Source organism: Amphiura filiformis, chromosome 15, assembly GCF_039555335.1.
Source record: "Amphiura filiformis chromosome 15, Afil_fr2py, whole genome shotgun sequence".
NCBI classification, from domain to species: Eukaryota; Metazoa; Echinodermata; class Ophiuroidea; order Amphilepidida; family Amphiuridae; genus Amphiura; species Amphiura filiformis.
Window position 1 is genome coordinate 22202934 of NC_092642.1, and position 14959 is coordinate 22217892.

General features: G+C 37.3%; 1 protein-coding gene across 1 annotated transcript in view; it reads right to left on the reverse strand.

Moving 5' to 3' along the window:
• Positions 1-3746: 3746 nt before the first annotated feature.
• The window catches only part of LOC140170802 (uncharacterized), a 35669-nt gene continuing 24456 nt past the window's right edge, over positions 3747-14959 (reverse strand). The window contains exons 6-7 of the mRNA XM_072194022.1: positions 11834-11981; positions 3747-5117 (exon numbers count right to left, since the gene is read on the reverse strand). Coding sequence (XP_072050123.1) covers positions 3747-4697 — 951 coding nt within the window. The 5' untranslated portion in view covers positions 4698-5117; positions 11834-11981. The remainder of the gene's footprint in view (positions 5118-11833; positions 11982-14959) is intronic.

The following is a 14959-nucleotide window of genomic DNA, read 5'->3' on the forward strand; positions in this document are numbered from 1 at the left end:
TGCCATCTTTATAAATGTTGCTGTTAATCAACGATGGACTTCGTTCTGGTACACCAGAAAGAAATTACAACAGTGGCCTATGGAGCAGTGTAATACACATACAATGTAATCATGCATGCATAACTCCCAAACGCAAAATCGGAATCAACTACAATTTTGGGAGTAAGTGTTTTTCGCCCGGGGCACTCAACTTTGGAAGTGACGGTATGTGCCTGTCAATAGACCACCAAAAATGTTGTAAAAAGACGATGCTAGGATCACGAAATCCTCCTTTAATTGACATATAGTAAATAAATAATATGATATGCATTTCAAATTTATTAAAATACCCCTTCAAACTTCCCATTGTTAAAATAACCCATCTTAAGAAAATCGCCGACCAGATGGTTCATGATTATACTTAATTCAGGGTAAATGTGGCATTTAAGACAAACAACCCCTAAACCTAACCCCTAAGGGGCTGTGCAATAATTATGAGCCCCATAGCCGGTGAAATTTCCAAACGGCTCACCAAAAATCGCTTGCCCCCCTCTTGGCCCACCAAGAAATCTTTGCAACGCCAAGAAATCTTGCCCCCCCCCCCCTTGCACATGCCAAATATTTGGGATCCTAATTTGCAAACCTCAAATGGTCTATATACATGTTGCAAGCGCAGCGAGCAGGAAAATGTGCATATTTAAGCATTTCCGTATGGTTTTCCTAAGCCTGTTTAGAGCATTTTATTTGAAAGGCGCCCCAAGAATGTGTACCAAAATCAATTGCCCCCCCTCTCGGCTTGCCAAAATTGCTTCCCCCCCTTTAGGCTCGCCAAAATTTCTTGCCCTCCCCATTTTATCCTCCCCAGGGCTCATAATTATTGCACAGCCCTAAACCCTAACCCTTATTAGCATATGGTGATGTTTCTGAATAAAATGCCACATCTACCCAATTCAGTCACTAATTTTGCTACACAAAGTATAGCCGAAGCTGTCATCATATCTTCGCCTGTAGACCACACATTTTATTGAAACAAGGCTTCAATATGTAGTAACTTAAGAAATTACCTTTACGACCAAGTAAAATTCCATACAATCAATAAGTGACATATTTGCCTAATACTATTTTCTAAATTGTATTAATGTTTTTGTTACAACCTGTATGTCATGATTTATGTTTAAAAATGTTTCAACAAGTTTGTTTCCTGCATGTGGCATATAAAGCAATATTCAAGTGAGGGATATCCCGATTGTAAACAAGATATCATCACAACATCACCATCTGCTGTTCGAGACGCTAGTCAAACTAGCAAAAACGTTCCAGGTGAGTGAAAAATAGTGTAGTGTATAGGCACATTTCAATTGAATACCTGAGTGGAAGAAGGGCCCAACTCCATCAAAACTGTTTTTGAGATATTAACCCTAACACCCAAAAATCTTACAAAATCTTACGATGAAAAATTCTGCGCATGCATGAATCCCAGGGTCTCATGATGACGCAACCAGCCGGCAGTGTTATATGAGCACGGAATTGCTGGCCGGGCAGCAATAACCCGTGTAGCTACCGGTCCGTGATCGCTCGGTTGGCATGCGAGGGGTCATAGGTTCGAATCCGGGGTGCCAAGTCAAAAATTCTTCTTCTCCTTGACTTTTTCGGATCTTCTTTGACTTCCGATCCCAAAAAGCAGGGTCCAGTGTTAGGGTTAACTAAGATGTATTTTTCCAGATTAGAGCCTATGTTAACCCTAACACCCAAAAATCTTACAAAATCTTACGATGAAAAATTCTGCGCATGCATGAATCCCAGGGTCTGCGATGACGCAACCAGCCGAAGCGTTATATGAGCACGGAATTGCTGGCGGGCAGCAATAACCCGTGTAGCTACCGGTCCGTGATCGTTCGGTTGGCATGCGAGGGGTCATAGGTTCGAATCCCGGTGGTGCCAAGTCAAAAATTCTTCTCCTTGACTTTTTCGGATCTTCTTTGACTTCCGATCCCAAAAAGCAGGGTCCAGTGTTAGGGTTAAGAAAAAACTTAATATTTGGAAAAGTTTTATAGACAGAACGTTTTCATCTTCAGGGGACCTTTAATACATGAACATACAATAGTACATACATTCGAAATTATATTTGATGTTTTCATGGCAGTGGTACAGGTCTTATTTCGAGTTGGAGTTGGGCCCTTCTTCCACTAATATACTGCAAGTGCCAGTTCTGTGATATAAATAGCTACAGAAATTACGTAATCACCATTAATTGCACAAGTAGAACTCATGTAATATGTTAGCAAGAACAATTATTGTAGTGAAAAGCAGATTTCATGGATGAACAAAATTCCTCTTTAACCCTATATTTGTGGAAGAATGGCCCAACTCCATGGAGTTGGGCCTTTCTTCCATGAAAACTCATGATTAAGTGTACGTGAAAGACTATTTAGAGAGTGGATTTTGGCTCATCTTTCACACACAAGGAAGATCAGTCTGCTGGCAATAAAATGCTGGGTCTAACTCATTTTTGTAAAAAATTGGAGTTGGGCCCTTAATCTCCACTCAGGTATTCAATTGTCTTGCCGATTATAAAAATAGGGCATAATGTTAAATGCAAACATTTTTACGTTTGTGCAGCACTGAGGGCTGATTTGTATTGATTTTGTATTTTGAAATATTTTGTGGCCAATAGGGGCCAAGGCCTATTACAAAACTACACATTTATTTTTAACTTGTTCGCATCCAATATGAACCATTTACACATAAAATTAATGGAACGAATATGTTCAGAGTGTAGACTAATTTTATATACCAGTAGTTTGCTGGTCAAGCTTACGGTATTTTATTGATTGTGTAACTTGTACATTATTTTATGTTTTAGTATATTATGTTGTGTATAATGAGTTTATCATGCTTATTTTTCATGTATACAGCATGTAGGCCCTAGTTGATTTTGTAGTGTATGTAGTTTTTAAGATTCTGTGCAGCGCCTTGAGGCTGTTTTTACATCGTAGGGCGCTTTATAAATCCCATGTATTATTATTATTATTATTATTATGTTTTAAATCAAATTGGCATGTTACGAAAATGGAAAAAAATGCAGACATCAGTATCACATTGTTGCATATCGTATATGATATCGTATACGAAGTGGTGTATGTATCGCATTCATAGGAAAAAGTGTATCACATATACTTTTTATGTGAATATACATGTAAGAAAAAGTATCACATAGTGCATATTATTAGTGGCATGATACCGTAATATACGCCACACAACTTCAAATATATACCATAATATTTTCCCATGTTTACGGCATTTTGCCATTTCACCCACTGACGCATAAACTTCATTTGAAAGATAAAATTCCAAGTGAAAATAGTACACAGGGGTGCTTTGAACCCGAGACAAAAATAATGCAGGTATATTCGTATCAGCTTTGAACACTCAGGTAGTTTACAGTGAATTCAAAGTTGGAAAAGAAAAGTTATTATCATACCACTAAGGGAAACATCAAAGAACACCGCTAACCTGATATATTTTCGTATCTAGTCAGTGAGAGCGTATTTCACAAGCCCGATACATGTGTACGGTGAGGTACGTGTATAAAGGCGATTCGCGTAAACTGGACGCGTAAAATGCACGCAATCTGGATTATGCGGAACAGTCATCTATTTTTTGTAATGTTTTTCCTATTTAGCAGCAATATTAATTAAAATGTTTAAAAACGTAATTATTTCAATATTTAGAATGACTTTTTGGTATGATAAATTCGTTAATAGTTATTAGCAAAGTGTCATACTGTCAGTATGACACTGAGCGCAGTACTCACACTGAAAGGGTTTCTCGATCTCTTGGGTGTGAATTCTGATATGGTCCACAAGGGTATTTATGTGGGAAAAACATTTCTGACAGTACTCACACTGAAAGGGTTTCTCTTTGGTGTGAGTTCTAATATGGTTTACAAGGGTACTTTTTTGGGAAAAACATTTCCGACAGTACTCACACTGAAAGGGTTTGGTGTGAATTCTGATATGGTTCACTAGCACACTTTTTCTAGCAAAACATTTCTGACAGTACTCACACTGAAAGGGTTTCTCTTTGGTGTGGATAATTCTAATATGGCGCACAAGGTGATGTTTTTCGGCAAAGCATCTCTGACAGTACTCACACTGAAAAGGTTTCTCTTTGGTGTGAGTTCTGATGTGGTTCACACACTTACTTTTTTTGGGAAAACTTTTCTGGCAGTACTCACACTGAAAGGGTTTCTCTTTGGTGTGAGTTCTGATATGTTTCACCAACACACATTTTCTAGCAAAACATTTCTGACAGTACTCACACTGAAAGGGCTTCTCTTTGGTGTGAATTCCGATATGGTACGCAAGGCTTCTTTTGTAGGAAAAACATTTCTGACAGTATTCACACTGGAAGGGTTTCTCTTTGGTGTGAGTTCTGATATGGTCCACAAGGTTAATTTTTTGGGAAAAACATTTCTGACAGTAATCACAATGAAAGGGCTTCTCTTTGGTGTGAGTTCTGACATGGTTTTTGAGGCTAGTTCTGCTAGCAAGAATTTTTTTACAATACTCGCATTGATAAGGTGTACATTTTTTGGTGTGAATTCGGGCATGGTTCACAAGGACACTTTTTTGAGCAAAACTTTTCTGACAAAACTCACACTGATAGAGTTTCTCTTTGATATTCAAGCAATTTTTATACCGGTAGTACCATATCATTCTGTGGCTATTCAAATATCTTAGCTGCTCACCATTTTTGATGAGCAGTTATGATAAAACAAACTTTTGCATCTACGAGCCCGCATATATTTAATCAGATGTCTGTTAATGTGCGTTTTCAATTTATCCAAAGAGTAATGCTCGAGTCTGCAAAATGCACAAGAAAAAGGTTTCAATAGTGTCATTGTCATTGTTTGCAACAGGTATTTAGTACAGCAAACTTATGATGAACTTAAAAGATGTTGATTGAGTTAACTAAGCACCTCAATCAAAACCGTCATATGCATGGAAGTAAATTCTAGAAGATGTCCTTGAATGGAGCAGGAACAATTTTGCAATTCCACAATCTTCACAGGCTTCAGTCCGGGCTCTACTTTGTTTAGTTTCCAATTGCAGATGCAGATTATTATCACACTGGATCTGAAATGTTTTAACAACGTTACAAATATTGGTGTTATAGTCCAAAATTCATTTCTAAACCAAATATTATTAAAATTTGTATATGTTAAAGGAATAATCAGATATTTGCTGTACAAAACAGTTTGCCTATGCTCCACATCAAAATTCACAAGCACAGGTAGATTTCACAATAGCTTGATCGTCTTTACTTAATAAAAGATAATTTGCAAAACAACTTGTAAACTGTTATGGACTATCCCATTGTGCTCACTTGGACAAGAATAACTCCACACACAGACTACCATCTAGTTGTTTGTCAGCAGTTTGGGACCAGAATGCTCTACCGTTAAGATTTGCTTAATTCACAAAACCCAAACTCAATATCTCAATGTTGCTTAGTAGTACGCATGGAAATCCTTTGCCACTTTATGTGTACGTAACTCGAGGGGGGAGGGGGTAAAAGTTATGTACACTTTGTATGTTACAAGTGAAAATAGCAAAAAGTATGGACAGCCCCTTATCCTTCCCTTTTAGGCAATTTAAACTTCTTTTTTTAAATTTAATATTTAAAAAAAATTTTTTTTACACTTTCGCATGCAGAAATATTTTGCCCACCAATTTTTTGTATAAACCATCAGATATCACACCAAAGAGAAACCAATCAGGTAACACTATTTGTACTGGCCATTGTAGGCTTCAACATAAAATGGCCAGATTTTGACAATATCAAGAGCTATCTTAAGAACTACTGAACCAATACTAGACTTGTTTGTACTACTTTTAGTGCATTTTTCATGCTGATTCCAAATATGGTCGTGAAAAAATACATTATTTTCTGAAATTTTTGAATTTTTAAAATAATATCTGCAGTCGACACCAGCGTGGAGAGAGTTAATATTGTCAGAAAAGAGAAACTCCAGCAGTGTGAATATTGTCAGAAATATTTAATATAATGGTAGAAGTCACACCATCATGAGAAATGAAAACATGTGATTCTTAGTGAATAAAGGATAAAACATAGTATGAGTGTTCCGTATCCTTCTGCATGCACCACACAGGGTTTTCTTTGAAGGTCTCCGGCAATCACAACATTATGCCTTATAATGTAAGAAAAATAAGCACAAATCACGTTGCACATATCAAGTTTGTACCACGTTAAACAAACTATATGCTTATCGTCAAAGATTTCAGAACAAAAACAAAAAGGGCATTTTGTGATCCACAGCATCATTTCCCACTTTTCTCAAAAAAAGTTGATACCACTGAAACCTCTGGCTACATAATATTTAAGTACCAAACATTTCTTGCAGAATTAGTTAGGCGAAAAAGTTCAATTTGGTGACCACTCTCTGGCTAGTAAGGTTTGACGATTGATTCGACTTCTATGGACCATTTAGAAAAAAATTGCCACCATGTCCCTCGCGAAAATCCCTGCATTTTTCGCTAAAGGCCAAAATCCAAAATGGCCGTCGCCACCATTTTGAAAATTTAAGTTTTGAACCAGAGCACCTATAATCATGCACAAAGACACTTTTTCGGATATGTCGAGTACAAGGATTCCGATTCTGACATTAGTTTGACATTACGGCATCATTTTCACTTAGAAATCCAAGATGGTGGCCGGCACCATCTTGAAAAATTTAGTTTTGAACAAGAGGACCTAAAATCGTGTACAAAGACACTTTTTTGATAAGTCAACCACAAGGATTTCAAATTTGACATTACTTTGACATTACGAACTCATATTTACCCAGAAATCCAAGATGGTGGCCGCCGGCGCCATCTTGAAAAAAATAGAGTCCGGGCTCTACCTTTTTTTTAGTTTTCAATTGCAGATGCAGATTATAATCACACTGGATCTGAAATGTTTTAACATTATAAATAATTGGTGTTTTAAATATAGTCCAAAATTCATTTCTAAGCCAAATATCATTAAAATTTATATAAAAATTATGTTAAAGGAATATAATCAGATATTTGCTGTACAAAACAGTTGCTCCACATCACAATTCACAAGCACACACAGGTAGATTTCATAATAGCTTGATCCTCTTTACTTAATTGTTTGTTTTATTTCTTCTTTAAACCTGGGACACTCAATCAGTTGAAAACACAATTATTCACCTGTTCTTCCTTGAGTCCCTTAATAAAACATGACACTGCAAAACAACTTGTAAAATGTTACGGACTATATCCCCATTGTGCTCACTTGGACAAGAATAAACCCACGCATGACTACCATCTAACAAAAAGGGTTGCTTTTCGGCAGTTTGGGACAAGAACAGGGTCTTAACTAGCCTCCTGTCTGGCTGTCATTTTAGACGGCCAGTTTGCTCCTGGTATGACAGATGCTATATTATAAATTGTATGTTTTGAGAAGCTAATTGACCTTTTTAGTAGACCCAATTTGTAGAACAGGGCCATATCAGCACATATTTGAACTCTTTGAACCCCCAATGGGCTATAGATGTCTGGTAAATGTCCCGGGGTCACTCCCATTGTGGCCTGTACACCATCCGCGATAATGAAAACGCAGTAAAAGGGTAGTTTTTTGTGGGTAGGCACGATACACGCTGCAGTAACGTGTTTAGGGTGTCAAAAACATGAAATATTGGAAATAAAAATTCCCTTTAAAAGGGAAAGCCAGCCTCAATGTAGAAGAGGTCTTGTAATTACTTTTGGTCAATGTGAAAGGCATTTTTAGGATCACGCTTACATCTACATGACAGTCCACCAAACCATCAACGATGAGAACATGCACACTGAAACAGCAGAAAACATTAATTCCTAATCTCATGTCAACTCTTTTAATTCATTACATGTACTCCAAATTGTTCTGGTCTGTTTGTTTTGTTGTTGTTGTTGTTGTTGTTGTTGTTGTCGTTGGTTTTTTTTGTCTTTTCAGCTTTTTACCCACGATATCTCAATTTCCAATTTTGTAATACCAGAACTTACGAACTCAATATCTTCGCTTAGGAATGTCCGATTTCACTGCTTTCGATATATACACTGCCGGTTTGAGTTAACTTACATGTACATTTTATTTTAAAATAACTTAATTAATTCGCAATGTATAGTTTAAGCCTACTATATTATAATAGATAGTGGCCAGCACATTTATAAAGGACTGGTTACTCACTACAATCTTCACTCTTAAACTGTGTTTTTCTGAATGTGCTGATCATGTTGATTGCTAGTCGGAAACTCCTCGAAGCTATGGACATGGCATCTTACATACTCCATTCTATAACAGTCTGCCTAGTGCCTTGTGTGTTTTCTCTTCAATCATTTTGTTGAATGTAATTTTATGAATCAAATAGTTATGTGTCATTTTATTTATAATAAAGAAGTTATTAAATTAATAAAGTAAGACAATTTATTTATCTATAAGTGCATGTCAAATGGGGTACATTGTTCAATACTATATGCATAAATTATGCCCATATTATAGCTAGGCCCTAAAAACTTTATTTTGCATCGGATTTTTCCCGTTGAAAAGACAAAACTGATGTTTATGATAGCAACCATTTCATCAATAACATTTTGAGTCATTTTTATCCATAAAACGACACAGGATATGATAGATAACTACTTTCACATCAATATGGTCCATATGATCACAGATTGTTGAGAATCTGTGATATGATCCGGGATATGATGAAGATTTTGATTCTATAGATCTGTTATCAACATGATATCACGCTGTTCAGTGGTCAAGGAGTAAGGACCCCGGTCAAGGACACTGATATGACATCATAGGTGATGTCAGATTTTCTTCTGCTGACCATATGATGCTATATATATTAACTATTATTGTTACATTTAGGCCTTTAAACTTATAAAGTCATAATTAATTAGTTCAAACATAACTTTGGTAATACTCACTGTTTTAGCTCGTTGAAACGGCAAAACATACTTACTTTTCCTAACAAATCAATTAAAATATTAAAAAAAATTTAACCACAAAAGTAAAAAAAAAAAAATCATTCCAATACCACTAAAATATAATCTCTTGAGTAAACTGACCCCAAACCTGAAACAGGTACCAGCCCGAATGGGCTGGCGAAAAGGGTAGCAAAATTGCAATTGCTAATACGCGGAAATGAAATTTAGGGTATGAAATTTGATGCAAGGAAGAAAATCCGTGTTTAGGGTATCGCTTTAGCCAAGGGTTAAATCCTTGTTTAGGGTGCTTTTCAAAAGTTGATTATCGCGGATGGTGTACAGGCCACAATGGGAGTGACCCCCGGTAAATGTTTTAGAGGTCAAATTAGGACAGGCAATTTCATTCAAATGACGGGCAACCCTCAATTTCTAGCTAAGACCCTGGACAAGAATGCTCTACAGTAAAGATTCGTTTAATTCGGGGGCACACCGACACCGCCTGGCTAATAATTATTTGGTGCAGCAGAGACACTAAAATGAATACACGGGATCGATACACATGAATTGCTATGCACGATTTTGATATCAGACGAAAATCTTCGGATACCGGCCGGGTTAGAAAATGATGAATATCTCCCGTAAATGATTTTTTCTCAAGAAACCAGATGTGGTCTCATACACTTGAAAATACGTGTTGAACAGATATGATAGTCGCTAGAATGCGCTTTGAACTCAAAATCTAACCAAAACTCTAATTTTATATTGCGTTGGTCAAGTATGGATTACAGCGTGTAGTACAGCTGCACTCACTATATAGGCAGTATAAAAGTCGATGACCATTGACCTCAATGGGGTATACAAGCTTATTCACGCACACCAAGATCAATTGCCCGGCTATTGTGAGTAGCCTTAGTCATGTCCCTCGACTAATTATTCGTCTCAAAGAGCTTCAAAGGTCTGAACCAAATGGCCAATCGTGGCTGTGGATTCAACCTACCATGGCGATTTCTGCCATGAAGATATAGGGTCGATGACACTGTGGGGGGGTCATTACGTATATAAACATATTATGAATAATATGATGCCCAGATAAAATTCCCTGTAACATCTGTATTGTGAATTTTTGTGAATTCTAATATGGTTAACAAGGGTACTTTTGTGGGAAAAACAAATTATTCATGATGATGCGTAAGATTTTACCCATTTTCCAGCTTTTTTTGTGAGCTTTTTTTGTGAGATTTGCTACATAGGCGTGAGATTATACTACCTTGGTGTGAGACCGTGAGAAAGTGACCCAATGCGCGAAACTCACGGCCAATGCGCGAGAGTTGACAGCCCTGCTAAAATGTTACGGACTATCCCCATTGTGCTCACTTGGACGAGAATAACCCCACACTCTTACTACCATCTAACAAAAAGGGTTGCTTTCCAGCAGTTTGGGACAAGAGTGCTCTACAGTAAAGATTTGTTTAAGTAAAGTAAACATATTATGAATAATATGATGTCCAGATAAAATTCCCTGTAACATCTGTATTGATTTGTGCAAATTTAATTAAAATTTATTTATTTCTCTTCGGTATGAATTCTGATATGGTTCACTAGTACATGTTTTGGGGCAAAACATCTCTTGACAGTACTCGCACTGAAAGGGTTTCTCTTTGGTGTGAATTCTGGTATGGTTCACAAGGCTTTTTTTTTTTGGGGTGGACATTTCTGACAGTACTCACTGAAAGAGTTTCTCTTTGGCATGAATTCTGATATGAGTCACATGGTTATGCTTTTGGGTATAACTTCTCTCACAGTACTAACACTGAAAGGGTTTCTCTTTGGTGTGAATTCTGATATGAGCCACAAGGGTATTTTTGTGGGCAAAATATCTCTGACAGTACTCACACTGAAAGGTTTTCTCTTTGGTGTGAGTTCTAATATGGTTAACAAGGCCACTTCTTTGGGTAAAACATTTTTGACAGTACTCACACTGAAAGGGTTTCTCTTTGGTGTGAAATCTGATATGGTTCACAAGGTTATTTTGTTTGGGAAAACATTTCTGACAGTAGTCACACTGAAAGGGTTTCTCTTTGGTGTGAGTTCTGATATGCTCTATAAGGTGATGTTTTTGGGCAAAACATCTCTGGCAGTACTCGCACTGAAAAGGTTTTTCTTTGGTGTGAATTCTGATATGGTTCACAAGGTTATTTTGTTTGGGAAAACATTTCTGACAGTAGTCACACTGAAAGGGTTTCTCTTTGGTGTGAGTTCTGATATGCTCTATAAGGTGATGTTTTTGGGCAAAACATCTCTGGCAGTACTACGCACTGAAAAGGTTTTTCTTTGGTGTGAATTCTGATATGGTTGCCAAGGTTACTTTTGTGGGAAAAACATTTCTGACAGTACTCACACTGAAAGGGTTTCTCTTTGGTGTGAATTCTAATATGGTTTACAAGGGTACTTTTGTGGGAAAAACATTTTTGACAGTACTCACACTGAAAGGGTTTCTCAATCTCTTGTGTGTGAATTTTGATATTCTGATAGGGTTTCTCTTTAACATTCCAGCAATTTTTATACCGGTAGTACCATACCATTCTGTGGCTATGCAAATATCTTAGCTGCTCACCATTTTTTGATGAGCAGTTATGACAAATCAAACTTTTGCATCTACGAGCCCGCACATATTTAATCAGATGTCTGTTAATGTGCGTTTTCAATTTATCCAAAGAGTAATGCTCGAGTCTGCAAAATGCACAAGAAAAAGGTTTCAATAGTGTCATTGTCATTGCTAATGTTTGCAACAGGTATTTAGTACAGCAAACTTATGATGAACTTAAAAGATGTAGATTGAGTTAACTAAGCACCTCAAACCCGTCATATGCATGGAAGTCAATTCTAGAAGATGTTCTTGAATGGAGCAGCAACAATGCAAGTCCACAATCCTCACTGGCTTCAGTCCGGGCTCTACTTTTTGAGTTTCCAATTGCAGATGCATGTATTATCACACTGGATCTGAAATGTTTTAACAACATTAGAAATAATTGGACAGTGTTATAGTCCAAAATTCATTTCTAAGCCAACTATCATTAAAATTTATGTAAAAATTATGTAATTATTTTTGTATTTTTCTCAAAAATTATAGCACATTGGCAGGGCTGTCAACTTTTTGGAATTGCTTGGCGTGAGACAGAGACGTACCGCGATTTGCCGACTCCAATGTTCATTTTGTACCATGAGCCACGGTGCTCGATAATGTGAAACACGGGGGGGGGGTAGGAGCAACAAATTATTTGTGACGATCGTGAGATTTGACTCATTTTCCAGCTTTTTGCGTGAGCTTTACTAAATTGGCGTGAGATTATACTACCTTGGCGTGAGACCGTGAGAAAGTGACCCAATGCGTGAGACTCATGGCCAATGCGTGAGAGTTGACAGCCCTGCATTGGTGACAGGTAAGATATGTATATTATAGGGGCAAGGACTACAACTACTGCACTGAAAATTCAGCAACTCACGGGAAGTAGTTATTGATTTATTGATCAAATATTGGTTTTCCCACAACTGTTGTCTGTGTTGAAATAAAATATCCAGTGCAGTAGTTGCAGTCCTTGCCCCTATAATATACATATTACTTGTCACCAATGCGCTATAATTTTTGAGAAAAATGCAAAAATAGGCACACAATTGGGCAGGGGTGTAGTCCCCCCTTAAAGGAATATAATCAAATATTTGCTGTACAAAACAGTTGCTCCACATCATAAATTCACGAGCACACACAGGTAGATTTCATAATAATCTTCTTTACCATATTATAACATTTGCTGAGGAAGATGCCCTCACTGAATTTTTAAAATTCCTTTTTTACATGATTAAATTGTAAACCAATATACCTTGCAAAAATCAAGACTCTAGGTGCTGAAGTTTTGTCAAAATCCGAGATTTTGAATAAAACGACGGAACCGGCGCTATATTATTACAATGGAATTATTAGTCAAGCGCATACACGATGTTCATAACACACAGTACGTACACGGCGTGCGGGATGGTGATGTACACAACAAAGGGTCGTACCACAACATGACCGAAGGAGTGGTGCGTATTGGCATTATGTGCGCTGGTAGTAAATTCCAATTTTCTTTGCTTTGCCGTAGTTGTTCGGCTCAAAAATAAAAGGGATATATCTGACAGTAAAAGCTAACATTTTATGGCAAAGAAATACTAATCTATTATGTTTGAAAATGTTATAATATGGCTTTAATTGTTTGTTTGTGTTATTTCTTCTTTAAACCTGGGACACTCAATCAGTTGAAAACACAATTAATCACTTGTTCTTCCTTGAGGCCCTTAATAAAACATAACACTGCAAAACAACTTACGGACTATCCCCATTGTGCTCACCTGGACGAGAATAAACCCACGCATGACTACCATCTAACAAAAGAGTTGCTTGTCAGCAGTTTGGGACCAGAATGCTCCACCGTAATTCACCAAACCCCAACCCAATATCTCAATGTTGCTTAAAAAGTTACGTACGCTTTGTACATACATGTAAGTGAAAATAGCGAATAGCGAACAGAATAGTCGTTTTTAGAAATATTTTGCCCAATAATTTTTCATAACTCATCAGATATCACATCAAAGAGAAACCATATCAGGTAACACTCTTTGCACTGGCCATTATAGGCTTCAACATAAAAGGACCAGGGTTTGAAAATATCAAGAGCTATCTGAAGAACCACTGAACCAATACTAGTTGTTTGTACTACTTTTAATGCATTTTTCATGATGATTTCAAATATGGTCATGAAAATTACATTATTTTCTGAAATTTTTGAATTTTAGAAATAATATATCTGCCGTCGACATAGTCTCAGTCCCAGCCGATTTGTGCTCCTTCATCACTAAACAAACCGTCTGGCGACAATCTAACGGCACGTCTTTTCTTATTGGCTGAACACCAACTCCCTAAATACTGCCGTTTTTATAAATGTTGCCGTTAATCAACGATGGACTTCGTTCTGGTATACCAGAAAGAAATTACAACAGTGGCCTATGGAGCAGTGTAATACACAGAATCATGCATAACTCCCAAATGCAAAATCGGAATCAACTGCAATTTTGGGAGTAAGTGTTTTTCGGCGGTGGGGGTGGGGGGGCACTCAACTCTGGAAGTGACGGTATGTGCCTGTCAATAGGCCCACAAAAAATGTTGTAAAAAGAGGATGCCAGGATCAAGAAATCCTCCTTTAATTGACATATAGTAAATAAATAATATGATATGCATTTCAAATTTATTAAAATACCCCTTCAAACTTCCCATTGTTAAAATTACCCATCTTAAGAGCATCCCCGACCAGATGGTTCATGATTATACTTAATTCAGGGTAAATGTGGCATTTAAGACAAACAACTCCTAAACCTAACCCCTAAGGGGCTGTGCAATAATTATGAGCCCCATAGCCGGTGAAATTTCCAAACGGCTCGCCAAAAATTGCTTGCCCCCTCTTGGCCCACCAAGAAATCTTTGCCACACCAAGAAATCTTCCCCCCCCTCTTGTACATGCCAAATACTAAAAAGTATTTGGGATCCTAATTTGCAAACCTAAAATGGTCTATATACATGTTGCAAGCGCAGCGAGCAGGAAAATGTGCATATTTAAGCATTTCTGTATGGTTTTCCTAAGCCTGTTTAGAGCGTTTTATTTAAAAGGCGCCCCAAGAATGTGTACCAAAAATCAATTGCCCCACCTCTCGGCTTGCCAAAAATTGCTTCCCCCCCTTTCGGCTCGCCAAAAATTTCTTGCCCTCCCCCATTTTATCCTCCCCACAGCCCTAAACCCTAACCCTTATTAGCATATGGTGATGTTTCTGAATAAAATGCCACATCTACCCAATTCAGTCACTAATTTTGCTACACAAAGACACAAAGTATAGCCCAAGCTGTCATCATATCTTCGCCTGTAAACCACACATTTTATTGAAACAAGGCT